The sequence below is a fragment of the Peromyscus eremicus genome, chromosome 4, assembly GCF_949786415.1.
Source record: "Peromyscus eremicus chromosome 4, PerEre_H2_v1, whole genome shotgun sequence".
In the NCBI taxonomy this organism is placed as follows: Eukaryota; Metazoa; Chordata; class Mammalia; order Rodentia; family Cricetidae; genus Peromyscus; species Peromyscus eremicus.
The window spans coordinates 86,097,885-86,111,918 of NC_081419.1; the positions used below are offsets into that span (position 1 = coordinate 86,097,885).

At 37.0% G+C, this 14,034-nt stretch overlaps 1 protein-coding gene across 1 annotated transcript; it reads right to left on the reverse strand.

Annotated features, from left to right (window-relative positions):
* Positions 1-3,190: 3,190 nt before the first annotated feature.
* LOC131908456 (olfactory receptor 4F3/4F16/4F29-like) lies at positions 3,191-4,129 on the reverse strand. The gene has a single exon (XM_059259499.1). The coding sequence runs from the start codon at positions 4,127-4,129 to the stop codon at positions 3,191-3,193; it is 939 nt and encodes a 312-aa protein (XP_059115482.1).
* Positions 4,130-14,034: the final 9,905 nt, after the last annotated feature.

Here is a 14,034-nt window from a genome sequence, read left to right on the forward strand (position 1 = left end):
ACCCTCTGTGAGTTCCCCTCCAGATCTTCTGCTTTGCATGCCTCTAGAGGGCCAATGCAGAATTGCCTACGTGTCCCGAGGTCAAGCTTTATGGTATGCACATGTCACATTCTCCTCCATATAATTACTTCTTGTGATGCTAATCTTTTTCTTCTTGGGATCTTCATGTTCTGTGTTCCTAGACCAATGGTACTTTCTGTGAAATGGGATGGGAATGAAACAAATTTCACAGGAAATTATACAGAGATGATCACCCAGGGTAGGGTCAAGGCAGTTATGCCGGTCATGGGAGAGAACCTGCATCATAGGGAAGCTTTTCAGGCTTGGATAAACTGTACCAAATGTGTGGTCAACTATATAGCACATGGTATGTTGTGTATCCGTGCACTGGACCCAATTTGGCCATGATGAATAATTCAGTTTCTGAGGCTATTCCAAGGGCATTGTGTAAAACTTGAGACCCTAAGGGGTATTGGCTGAAGACTGTGGATGGAGTAACATAGATGGGATGACAAATGAGAAATGTCGGAATCTAGAATAGGAGGAAAATGGTGACCTCCACCAAGAAAGGGAGATGGCAACTTTAATCCAGATATTTTGATTCCTCCTGAAGGAGAGTGGAGACAATGTGGCAATGGTTGGAGTGATTGCCGCAAGTTTTATTGGGTTCCTAGATTGAAAAGAGCTGCCAGGAAAGATGAGATTCCTTTCATGGAAGCTCTGAAAATTGGATCAGCTCTTCCTTGGAACTGTTGGGACAAGAAGGACAAAATCGCTGACTTGCAGGAGCAGATTTCTTGTCTGAGGTCATTGTAGCCCACCAGTCACGGGTCTTGATGTTTGCAGGGGGCTGAGGAGGAACTTAGGCAGCTGCAGAGGTCTTGAAGTCAGAGCAGGCTATGTGAGAAGGAAATGACTGTCTGGTACATTAACCACTTTTCTTATTTTTACCTTTTTTGAGAAATTGCATGTTGCTAGCCTCTGGGTGAAATGCTCAGAAGATTATATAATCATTAAAGAATAAAAATAGATTGTGCTTGCTCTGGCGTTAAGCCTGGGATAGGTTCTGTGTTTAATCAAAGATGATGAAGAATATATTGGTGATTTTCTAAGACTAACCTTTGGAATTATGAGAACACCCCATATTGGGTGATTTACCCTTTCCTTTCTGTTTCCCCTTGCTCATGAAAATAAAAGACTGAGTTTAACAAGGCAGAAGCAGAAGTGGTAGCAGAAGATGCTTAGCAACTGCAGAAGCCCAAAGTGACCTGTCATCTTGCACAAACACTGCCTCTGAGTCGTTACTATGCCTTCTAGGTATCCCGTCCTTCGGGCCCCTGAAACTGCTGAGACTTATCCCCTGCAGGGCAACAGGGCTACGAGAAAAAGAAAGACTTGAACAACCACAAGTAAAATGTGTAGCTACAGAGCTGAGTAAACAACTGGGAGCTGTTAGCAAGAATGGCACAGTTGCTTCTGTAGCTACCACATTGGAGGGCACCCATTAGCCAAACTGGAGTGTCCCCCCCAGAAGCACTGTAACATTACCTACCAAACTATTCTGAGTTTTCAAGTCACTGGTTTATAAGGAATGAAGCATGTGGGTTGACTAGTTAGCTCCACGTGTTGTGAGCTCATTATTACATTTCATCTGCTGTAAAAGTGTCCTATGATTCAATGCAATGTTATTTGAATAACATAGAAATTAATAAAATATTCTTTTAATGCACAAATGATAGGGCTGGCACCAGTCACTCACAGGTTTCTTAGCAAAGTACAACCAACATAAGGATATACAGTAAGTGATTACTTATATGAACAAGACTTTACACAATAAGGAAGTCATTCAGCAGTGCAGGGAAGTCTGATCCCAATTAACCTTATCCTGCGCCTCAAGCCAGTGAACTAGTATAACGGAAATGAAAATGCCATGTAGTGAAGAGCAAGGACAAAATTACACTGTGTCTGTCTCAGTGCACCAAATTTAATGATGCAGATGATTGCTTGCCTTGTGAATTTCATCACAGTGGCGGTATACCTGCAAATAACTGGGGCCTGGAGGAACTGAAATGTGAGATCGATAAAGAACAGGAAATCTTCAGAAGTGGTTTTACTGCCATATCACAGAGTACTGTTAGCAACACCTGCAGCATCTTAGTACCTATTATCCACCAACTCACAAAATGAATTGTGTGTTGCTCCAATTCCTCCTTTCAAATGTCACACAATTTTTTTCTTAAGTTTCACATTAATGGGGAAATATACTAAGAAAAGAGAAATAGGAAATAAAAATGAATAGAAACTGAATGTGTTTGAATAGAATAATGCTAATTTGACTGAAAATCATGTTTTCTTAGTTACTTGTTGGTATTCCAAATGGCCCTCAAATCTTCTATACTAAATATGTATCCATTATACCCCTGTGTGTGTTCTCCTGATTTGAACCCCCTTCCACAGCAGAAAAATTCCAAATGGATAAAGTGTACAAACTATAGGAGACAGACAAATGGCTCAGTAGACTAATCCTTTATAAGCACACCAGTAAATACGTCCAGAAATTCCTGCATGTGAGACAATGTATAGTTTGATAGGTTATCCAAAGATAAGGTGATCCTAATCCCTAAACAAATACACATATGAGCAACATTAAATGGATTCAACATTACATATTTAATATATATTTAATTATATTTATGTAATTAAAGAAGTCATAAATAAGAGAAGGAATGAAGGAGGCCAGGGATGAACTGGAGTGAGGAGACAGAGGAATGGAAATTATCTGAATATAATATTCATGTAAGAAATTCTCAAAATATGAAATAAATGTAAAAGAAGAGAGAGAGTTTTCTTGTTCTAAAGGCTTTAAGCATCAGTTACTTCAAATTAAGATTATTCCTTAGGAATGTAAGTTCAAGATTATTATAATCTTTGCTTTATAAATATATGTAATTCTCTATTTTCAGGAGAGATTGTTAATCCTGACTAAGCAGGTGAATATATATATATATATATATATATATATATATATATATAGAGAGAGAGAGAGAGAGAGAGAGAGAGAGAGAGAGATATATACATAATTTATATATATATGTGTGTGTGTGAAATATATATACATATATGCAAAGTTCTTTTGAGGTTGATGAGCAGCAAGCTTCTACATTCATTGAAGGCAGTGCAGCACATCTAGTTAAACAGTTTTCCTATAACTAACTAGCTGTCTGCATACTCTCTTCATTGCAACCTTCATTTCTTGATTTCTGAATGTGTAGATCACAGGATTCAGAAAAGGAGTAACAACTGCATCGAAAATAGCCAGAAATTTATCCAGGTGTGTAGAAGGAGAAGGCCAGGTATAGAAGAATATCAAAGGACCAAAGAATAAAACCACCACAGAGATATGAGCTGAAAGTGTGGACAGGGCTTTAGAGGAACCGCTTGAAGAGTGTTTTTGTACAGTGATTATGATGACAATATAGGAAATGATCAGTATGATGAAGGAGCCCACAGAGATGAACCCGCTGTTGGCTGTGACCATGAATTCCAGTTGGTAAGTGTCTATGCAGGCAAGTTTGATGAACCGGGGAAGGTCACAGTAGAAGCTGTCCAACACATTTGGTCCACAGAAAGGTAAGTCTACCACAAAAGCCAGTTGAACCAGAGAGTGCGTAAGGCCAACCACCCAGGCAGCCACTAAAAACAAGATGCACATCTTGGGGCTCATAATGGTCAAGTAATGGAGAGGCTTACATATGGCCACATATCTGTCAAAGGCCATGGCTATGAGCAGCACCATCTCCACACCACCGATGACATGGATGAAGAAGATCTGAGTGACACAACCTCTAAAGGAGATGACTTTCTGTTTTCTGAATAAGTCATAAATCATCTTGGGAGAAGTAACAGAAGAAACACCCAAATCAATGAAGGAGAGGTTAGCCAACAGAAAGTACATGGGAGAGTGTAAGTGAGGGTCAGAAGCCACAGTGAACATGATGAGGCAGTTTCCCATCATGCTTGCCACATAAAACATAGAGGAGAACACAAAGAGCAATAGTTGAATACTCCAGGAGTTGGTGAGTCCCAGGAACACAAACTCTGACACCACAGACTGATTCACTCCTTCCATTGGCTTTTTTGATAGTGCGACCTGAGAGAGGAAACAGGAGAAACTGTAAATTAAAACTGTATTAATGTGAAGTCCTGCATATATGTAAACATGTGCTGAGCATCACTCATCATCAGAGGATCATAACTTCAAACTGCAGCAAAATATCACCTCACAGTTTTCAAAGATAACAAAAGAAGGTGCATGGGAAGTGTTAAGGGAGGAAAGGAAGAGGAAATGAAGTAATTGTATTTTTATTTCAAAAGCTTAAAAATTTTTTAAGAGACAAGTTTGGGTGGATTTTAAAAAACTTGATGTGAATATAAATTAGTATGTTTATTCATGGAGACAAAAAATTCTTGGAGGTACTTCATAAAAATAAATATACAGACTGTCTTTGTAGCCCAATGAATTAAAACTCAAATGAGTAAGGTCCGGTATTTGATCCTCAACACCACAAATGACAAAGAGGTTGTAGGTAGAGAAATAAAAGGTAGAAGAAAAAAGGAAAAGATTAAAAACTAGAAATATCAGGCTAGAGAGATGGCTTGATTAGTAAGAACACTTGCTGTGCAATCGTGAGGACCTGTGCTCAGATCTCAGCATCCAAACAAGAAGCTAATTGTGGCCATGTGTGTCTGTACCCACAGTGTTGTGAAAGATGGGAAAAGAAGGATCACTTGAGCTTGGGGAATGCCAGACTAGTTCCAGGCTCATCATGAGACCCAGTTTCAAAGGAATAAAGTGGAAAATGAGAGAGCAGGACCCAGGACATTGTCTTCTGGCCTCTAACATAGACAGGTCTGTGTTACTGTGTGTGTGCATGCACACCTACAAACACACACACACACACACACACACGCACACGCACACGCACACGCACACGCACATGTACATACACACACATCGAGTATACAAAGACCATACTCATATATACCACAATCACACATACATAGAAAAATAATTATAAAATCAATTTTTAAATTTAAATATAGAAATATCATATGATATAGCCCTTCTAATTTAAAGAATATATATCCAGAAGTAGCATTCACAAATAAAGCCTGATATAGGTAAATAAGATGTGTTAAATGATAGATGAGTGTATAAAACACACACAAACACACACACACACACACACACACACACACGAACACACGCACGCACGCACGCACGCACGCACGCACACTACACACATAGACTATTCTTTGCCCCCATTCAAAGAAGAGGAATCCCTTTTTTCTTTTAACATGAACAAGCCTAGAAGTCACTGTGATAACTGAAATTAAAGAGACACAGAAAGTCAAATTCTGAAATACCTTGGTCAGAGTGGACTCTGATGACTCTATGCTCATAGAATTAGAAAGTCTAACAATGGATCATGAGCAAATGGGATGGTGTAGAAAGGTGAAAAATATATTTGTCAAAAGGGAAAATACACAATTAGACAAGATGGGTAGTTTCCGGAGATTCATGGCACAGTGTGGCAACTGTTAAAAACAATAGTGCCTACATGAAAATTAGTAGGGGTAGAACTTCACCATTCATATTCCAAATCAGTATGGGTGGCAAATATACTAGTTAGCTTGACTTAATCGACTTACAACATTCACATATATTTTATGTTTTTATATTTTAATATATTCACATATATAAAACATCAAACTGTACACTATCAATATATACAACATCTATTTGCTGATTGTGCTTTCATAAAACTGGCGGAGGAAAGGTTCCCTATTATGCTCATGTAATTTGAAATTGTAATCATTCAAAGAAGAGTGAATTCAGAGATGTTCTTCATAAGACAGAAGATTAGCCATCAGTAAAGAGAGCAATTCATTGCCAAATTCTTTACATTTTCATTTGAATACTAATATATTATCAGTTCAATTACAAAATAAAAAAACTACTCACTGTTTTTTAACTATCCACGTTAATATCCATGGCAAACACTACAGACCTGATTTTGACATACAGTCCTTTACTTCTAACTTCTCAACTCTGGAAAATATTTAACCTCAAGGTTTATGGAATGTTTCTCCTTATCATGAAGTTTTGCTTTACAGCATTAACATTAGTGTACTGTCCTTTAATTGAGTTAACTGGACATGAGACTAGCTCCCCAAACAGAAGTAGACTGATACATATTTGCATTCTGTGAAACAATCAGTTATCCGTTTGCATCATGTCAGGTACACAAATTGTGTCAAAAAATTTTTCTAGCAATTGACATCATGACAAAATTAAGCATCCAAACTCAACATTCTTGCAAAATATTAACCTTTGAAGTACTGGGAATGATATGAAACACTGCCCTGAAGTTATTCCTAATGACCTGAGTCTTCTGAAAGATGACATCATTTAATAGTAGCTATATGTTTGTTTCATTGCAAAATGGGTTGTCACATTATACTGTAGGGTTTTATTTTATTTAAAGAATTAGCATAGGATAGTAGACAGGATAGGGCTTTTGATTCAAAAGCCAAGATTAATGCCATACTTTAACTACTGATAGTTGAATATTAGGCTAAATACTTAAAAATCTGAGAGTTGATATTACTTATATTTACTGAACAAACTAAAATATTGATTTATATTTAACTGTCAGACTAAAATAAATACCATAACCATACACTTAATTAGTATCCAAATGTGAGTCTTCAATAAATGTTATCATTTTAGTTCCTTTTACTTGTCCATAACAGGGTCCAACACTTGAGACAAAGTAATTTAAAAAGTGAATGCCAGTTAGCAGAAAGCACCAAAAATACAGGTCCAAAATATATTAACTCTCTTTTTTTAATAATATATTTTAATACCCATAGTTATTGTCTGACCAATAAATGAAATTTCAAATGTAAACTTAGTTCATTTGCTCTCAAAGAACAGTTGATCTGTATCTACTACTCATTAAAAATATATTCATTAAACCCTCCTCAATTAGATACCAACCTGTAAGGTTCAATCCTACATCTGTTTTCCTGTCTACTCATCCCAAACCTTTGAAGCAGAAAAACTTTAAAATAGGAACAAACAAATATTTGCTAAAAGATGTTCTTTATTGATTAAAAACTTTATATGTGGCTATGTAGTTTAATGAAATAGTCTAGGCAGAATTTTGAAGCAACACAGCAAACTAAAGAAAAAATAAGATTGTTAAAACTGAAGAATTGATGGAGAATAAATAAATGAGAATAAAGTCAAACATTACAATGATCGCACTTGTCTAAAAGCTTTTGCAATACCTTTGTATCATTGATTCTCTTTCTCACATTCTACCACCCCTACTTGACAAAACTTTTTAACCCTTCTCCATTTTTATAGTTTTGAAACAAAATTAATATAAGCACTGTTTACATTCTTTAGAATAAAGCAAGAAAAATAAATCTAATTCCTGGTACCTTCAGGTATTATTGGGTTCTGAAATTGCCCTCATCTTGCTGAAAAATGACATTACATAGGATAGTCAGCTTTCAGCATTGGGTCTTGTATTCTCCATGTTAAAAATTATTTTCTACTCAGGAATACATGAGACACTTTCATCTTGGAAACTCAAAAAGTACCTAATACATTTGCTTCTATTTCACAGAAAATGGTAAGTTTATACTCATCTCTTTTGAAAAGACCATGGAAAGGACAATTCTTGTCATTTTATTTGTACATGTTATCAAACTAATTTTTGTCATTTTAGTAAGAGATTAGATCCTCATTTGTGAGCTGAAATAATTGATTAATGCATAAATTTCACACAAAACATCACAAAGTTTTTGGCATTTTCCAGTACTATTTATATTCCCCTATGTATAATGTGGTCCTAGCTCATTATAGGAGGCAATCAGTTGTTTAGCTTTATCCAATATTTTAATAAACAGCTTTTATTTGATTTTTAAGATTATGATATAATTACATCATTTCTCCCTTCCCTTCCCCCTCCAAATCACCCCATACACCCCTCCTTGATCTCTTTCCAGTCAAATTCAATGCTTCTTTATACATTGATTATTGTTACAATTATTCTCCTGTGTTGTTCAATTCCTTTTCCTTACTGTGCTCTACTTTGCTCTAGACTTCCTCAAGCATTGTAGGATGCAATTCATGTCCACAGCAATTCCAATCACAAACTAACATCTGTGAATCATCAACTTACGCACTGTTAAGCTTATTTCCATCTATCTATTTTACCTGAATGATAACAACAGCATCTTGTCTGAGTCGGGTTTCCCTGTGTCCTCTCACATAAAGTGGCACATGGAATCTTCCATTAAGAATATATGAAGCTAATTATATACACCTTGAAGGCCACTGACCAAGAGACACTGCAAAAGCATGGCAGCTTCGAAGGAGCTCATGATTACAGAACTTTTCTCTAGAGGATTATTTGTTTCAGTCAGTGTGGTAAAGAACTCTGAAACTCAGATACTACAGAGAAAGAGAGAAATAAAAGTGGAATTGTTTTGGTCTCATTAAGCTGCTTGGATACAATAACTGATAATGACTCATTGCAATTATTCCTTACTTTAAGATAAATAGTTTCTCAAAATTAACTACAAATAATCAATGGATTAGAAATATGCTAGGCCAATGAGTTGGCTCAATGAATAAAGACACTTAACATCAAGCCTGAGGACTTGAGTTCAACCCCTGAAACTAATGTGTGGAAGAAGAGAACTGACTCCTAAGAGTTGACTTCATTTCCACACAAGCCTTCCTTTACAAAAATAAATACTAACTATGAAAAATTTTTAACCTCATAACTTCATTGTTTTGGTGCTGAATAAAATTTCTTTGTGTATATGTACCACATTTTCATTATTTATTCATCAGGTGATCTGTAACTTATTCCATTTTCTAGCTATTATGAATAGAATAGCAAAAAACATGAATATATAAATATATTTGCAGTAGAATATAGTCTGTGGTCATTTGAATAAGAATATCTCCCATACGCTCAAATGTTTGAATATTTGGTCCCCAGTTGGTGGCACTGTTTGGGTAGGTTTTTGGAGGTGTGCCCTACCCAGTAGAAGTAAGTTACTGTGATGGGCTCTGACGGTTCAAAGCTCTGCACCATTCCCAGTGCTCTATCTGTTTTGTGCTTACAGTAAGGGATGTAAGCTCTAGTTCCAGTCACCATGCTTCTGCTCTGCCATCATGGATGCTTATTTCTCTATAATTATAAATCCAAATAAACTCTTCCTTCTAGAAGTTGCTTCGGTCATGATGTTTTATCTCATATAAATGAAAAGGTAAGTAAGACAGAGTCCTTTAGGTATGTGGCCATGAGCGGTATAACTGGTAAAATGGTAGTTCTATTTTAGTTTTTTTTTTTTTCATTCTTAATTTACTTTTTAAACTTTTCATACAATGTATTTTGGTCACCTTGTTTCCCCTAACTCCAACTCTTCCCCACTCCCTATCCCTACCCACCCAAATTCATATTCTTACCCTCTCTTTAAAAAAACCAACCAAAGCAAAAAAAAAAAAAGCTTTAATAAACACTAAAAACAAACAACAACAAAAACATGGAGTCTGTTTTGTGTTGGATAACTATTTCTTGAGCATACAGCCTTCTCTGGGGTCACTGAAGGAAACTGATTTTCCCTGTCCAACATCTATCAATTGCAATAGCTTCTTGGCAGTGGAAACTTATGCCCATTTCCCCTTCTTCCTGATGTGGTATTTCCTGGTTTAAACTTGTGCAAATATTGTGCATGCTGTTGTAGTCTCTGATAGTTCATTTGCCCAACAGCCATTCTGTGTCTGGAATATGTTGTTTCCTTAAAATCATCCATCACCTTTGGCTCTTACAATCTGTCTGTCTCCTCTTCCACATGGATCTCCGAGCCTTGAGGGGAGAGGTGAAATACAGCCATCTCATTTAGGGATGGATGATTCAAAGTCTCTCACCCTGTGCATGTTGTCCAGTTATGGGTCTCTGTGTTAATTATGCTCAGCTGCAAAAAGAAGATTCATTGATGAGGGTTTAGTGATGCAATAATCTATGGGTATAGTAATATGTTGTTTAGAGTCATTTTATTAGCAGAATAATTGTAGTACATTTTTCTGTTGCGTCTATATCCTATGTAGTCTCAGGTCCTTGACATAATTAGCAGCATCAGATGTGGGTTCCATATCATTGAATAGGTTTTAAATCCAATCAAATAATGGTTTGTTATTTCCATGGAATTTGTGTCACTATTGCAAAAGTGGATATATCTTGCAGGTAGGTATAGATGGAGTTTCTCTGTGTCCTGGCAGAAGCTCCCAAATAACCACACAGAGACATTATTAATTATAAATGCTCAGCTGAAAGCTTAGATGTGTTTTTAACTAGCTCTTATAACTTAACCCATTTCTATTAATCTGTGTGCTACACCAAGGCTCGTTTACCTCATCTGTGAACTACCCATGTTGCTTCTTCCTCATATGGCTTGTGACTCTTCCAGCTCCCCCCATCTTCTTCTCAACATTCTCTCTGCCCTGAAAATCCTGCCTAGGTACCAACCAATAAGCTTTTATTAACAATGATAGCAACACATCAGTTGTTCACAGTGTACATAAGGATTATTCTATAGAATTTCCCCCTTTTGTCTAATTAAAAAGAAAGGTTTTAACTTTAACAAAGTAAAACTATATATAACATAGTTAAACTATATATAATCAAGTAAAAATTATATTTACAATATTCAGTTCATTTATATTTGGCAAAATTAGAGAAAATGCTCTATTGTCTATCTTATCTTTGTGAGTCTAAAGTTTTATACCTAATTTATCTTTTATCATAACTAAGGAAAACTTTAAGTATAATTATTTAGTCTTTAGCCCATCAAAGACCCCATAAGGGTGTAGTGTTACCTAATGACAAGAACATCTGGCTGCCTAGAGAGTCACCCAAAGTACTTCTACAATGTTGGGGCATCCAACTTTAGCCTACAGGCCTACTATATCTGACAGACATTTTTGAGAAGCAGGGGATTTTGAATGACTGTCTTACTTTGTCTTAGCAAAGTTTGGCAGTTGTTTTCTTTTGCATCCTGCTGGCCCAGTTTGAACAATATACTGTCAGCAATTGAGGCAAAAGCAGTTTTTTGCTCAAATGGCTAGTTTTTGCCATAAAGAAAGCAAACTCTATACGGAGGTTCTTCAATGCCCATCATCTTCTTTTGAAGTAAATTGGTGCTGTGAGGAGGAGACATGTCACTGTCATGAAAAGCCTTAGGTTATTAAACATAAAAAAATGACATATTCTATATATCTTTAAAGTGTTTGAAGACCATCTATCTATTGAAATATATTTCTGTATGACCTTGAAAACATATCTAACATGACTAGAAGTTTGATAGTTATGGGTGACTATTAACCTATATTTCTTTATTATCCTAAATAGCTTTCAAGGGCTAAAACTTTACAATGCATAATTAAATAAGCTGTATAGGTACAATACCTTAAACAAAAATAGAAATACATGTCCTATATAACAAAAATAACCTTTAATTTGTATCAGTATACAAAAATCCATACCAATGTAAAATTTTTGACATTAATAGTTGCTTTTAGGATTAAAGTGGATTCAATAATCTACCCCTTTTTCCTACCATTCCTATAACATATCCACCATTTTTCCTGTAGAATGAGATCTTTAAATTTAACTCTTGTTTAATTTTTTTTCTAACTATGACCAATAACACCTTGTAATCAACCCCCTTAAATGATAACAAATATTCATAACCCATCTTTTGGGAATGCGGGCATTGTTTTCTCTAGACTGTTTCCTATTGTCTGGGGGCACTGGCATCTTTGGAGGAACCTTGAGAAAATCAGGATAATTGCTAAGTATTGGCTGGAGTAGTTTGTGAGTCTGGACCGTCTCAGTCAGTAGCCTTGAACCTGTTCTGGATGCAGAACTCTGAGGAAACAGGCATTTTGAGATGCTGGATCACCAGAGCCATCCATTTTCATTAGCTTCTGATTTTACATAAACTTGTAAAGGTTGCATACATGTCTCTATTAATACAAGTAGTGTTGTATGCAAGTAGTCAAAGACAATTTTTTTGTTTTATGTTTGAGCAGGTAAAATATGCATTACAGATCCATCTTGCCCCGGACTTCCCTTCTGAAGCACAGCACAGCCCCACCGGGAAGGATCCCCTTCTCTAAGACCCCTGGAAGACCCTGCAGTCTCCACACCCTGCCCCCACGCCCATCCGCCTGAGCCCCAAGCCTCTTCCTGAGACTTAGAAGCCTGCCCCCAGCTCCCATCTTGCCCCGGACTTCCCTTCTGAAGCACAGCCCCACCGGGAAGGATCCCCTTCTCTAAGACCCCTGGCAGACCCTGCAGCCTCCACGCCCTGCCCCCACGCCCATCTACCTGAGCCCCAAGCCTCTTCCTGAGACTTAGAGGCCGGCCCCCAGCTCCCATCTTGCCCTGGACTTCCCTTCTGAAGCACAGCACAGCACAGAGAGCTCCCATCTGGACAAGAGAGAGAGACTTCCTGAATCTGTCAGCTCTGTCTGAACCAAGTGTGCGGATAAGGCCAAGAACGAACCACAAGGAGATGGGCAGACGTCAAGGCAGAAACACATACAACAAAATGAATAGCAATACACCATCACCAGGCCCTAGCCCTCCTCCAATACCTAGACCTGAACATCAGAAATTGGAAGAAGCAGAAGAAAATAGCCTTATGAATGTCATCATGAAGAAGCTAAGGGCTCGTGTAGAGGAAAAGACAAAAAAATGTGAAGAACGCTGTAAACAACTAGAGGAAAGAGCAAACAAATTAGAAGAAATCAAAAAAGTCTTGGAAGAGAACAATAAAATACTGAAAGAAAATCAAGAAAAATCAATGAAACAAATGAAGGAAACAGTCCAAGACCTGAAAAGGGAAATAGAAAAAATGAAGAAGACACAAACAGAGGGAATGCTGGAAATAGAAAATCTGAGAAAACGATTGGGAACTTCAGATGCAAGTATAATCAACAGAATGCAAGAGATGGAAGAGAGGATCTTTGGCGTTGAAGATACAGTAGAAGAAATAGATTCATCAGTCAAAGAAAACACTAAAGCCAACAAAGTCATGAACCAAAATGTCCAAGAAATTTGGGACACCATGAAAAGACCAAACCTACAAATAATAGGAGTAGAAGAAGGAGAAGAATACCAACTCAAGGGCACAGAAAATATATTCAACAAGATCATGGAAGAAAACTTTCCCAACTTAAAGAAGGAAATGCCTATGAAGATACAGGAAGCCTATAGAACACCAAACAGACTAGACCCCCAAAAAAAGTCCCCTCGCCACATAATAATTAAACAATTAAATGTACAGAATAAAGAAAGAATATTAAGAGCAGCAAAGGAAAAAGGCCAAGTGACATATAAAGGCAAACCTATCAGAATAACACCCGATTTCTCAATGGAGACTTTGAAATCCAGAAGGTCCTGGACAGATGTAATGCAGACACTAAGAGACCATGGATGTCAGCCTAGACTAATATACCCAGCAAAACTTTCAATCATCATAGATGGAGTGAACAAGACATTCCATGACAAAGCCAGATTTAAACAATATTTATCCACAAACCCAGCCCTACAGAAAGCACTAGAAGGAAAATTCCAACCTAAGGAAGTCAGATACACCCTCAAAAACGCAGGCAATAGATAAAGCCACAGCAGTAAACCCCAACGAAGAAAAGTACACACACATCACCACCAAAAAATAACAGGAATGAACAATCACTGGACATTAATATCCCTCAATATCAATGGACTTAATTCACCTATAAAAAGACATAGGCTTACAGAATGGATACGAAAGCAGGACCCATCTTTCTGCTGCATACAAGAAACACATCTGAAATTCAAAGATAGACACTACCTAAAAATAAAAGGCTGGGAAAAAACTTTCCAATCAAACGGTCTT

Coding starts and splice junctions, on each gene's coding strand:
- LOC131908456 (XM_059259499.1), bottom strand. CDS start 4,129: ATGGAAGGAGTGAATCAGTCTGTGGTGTCAGAGTTTGTGTTCCTGGGA.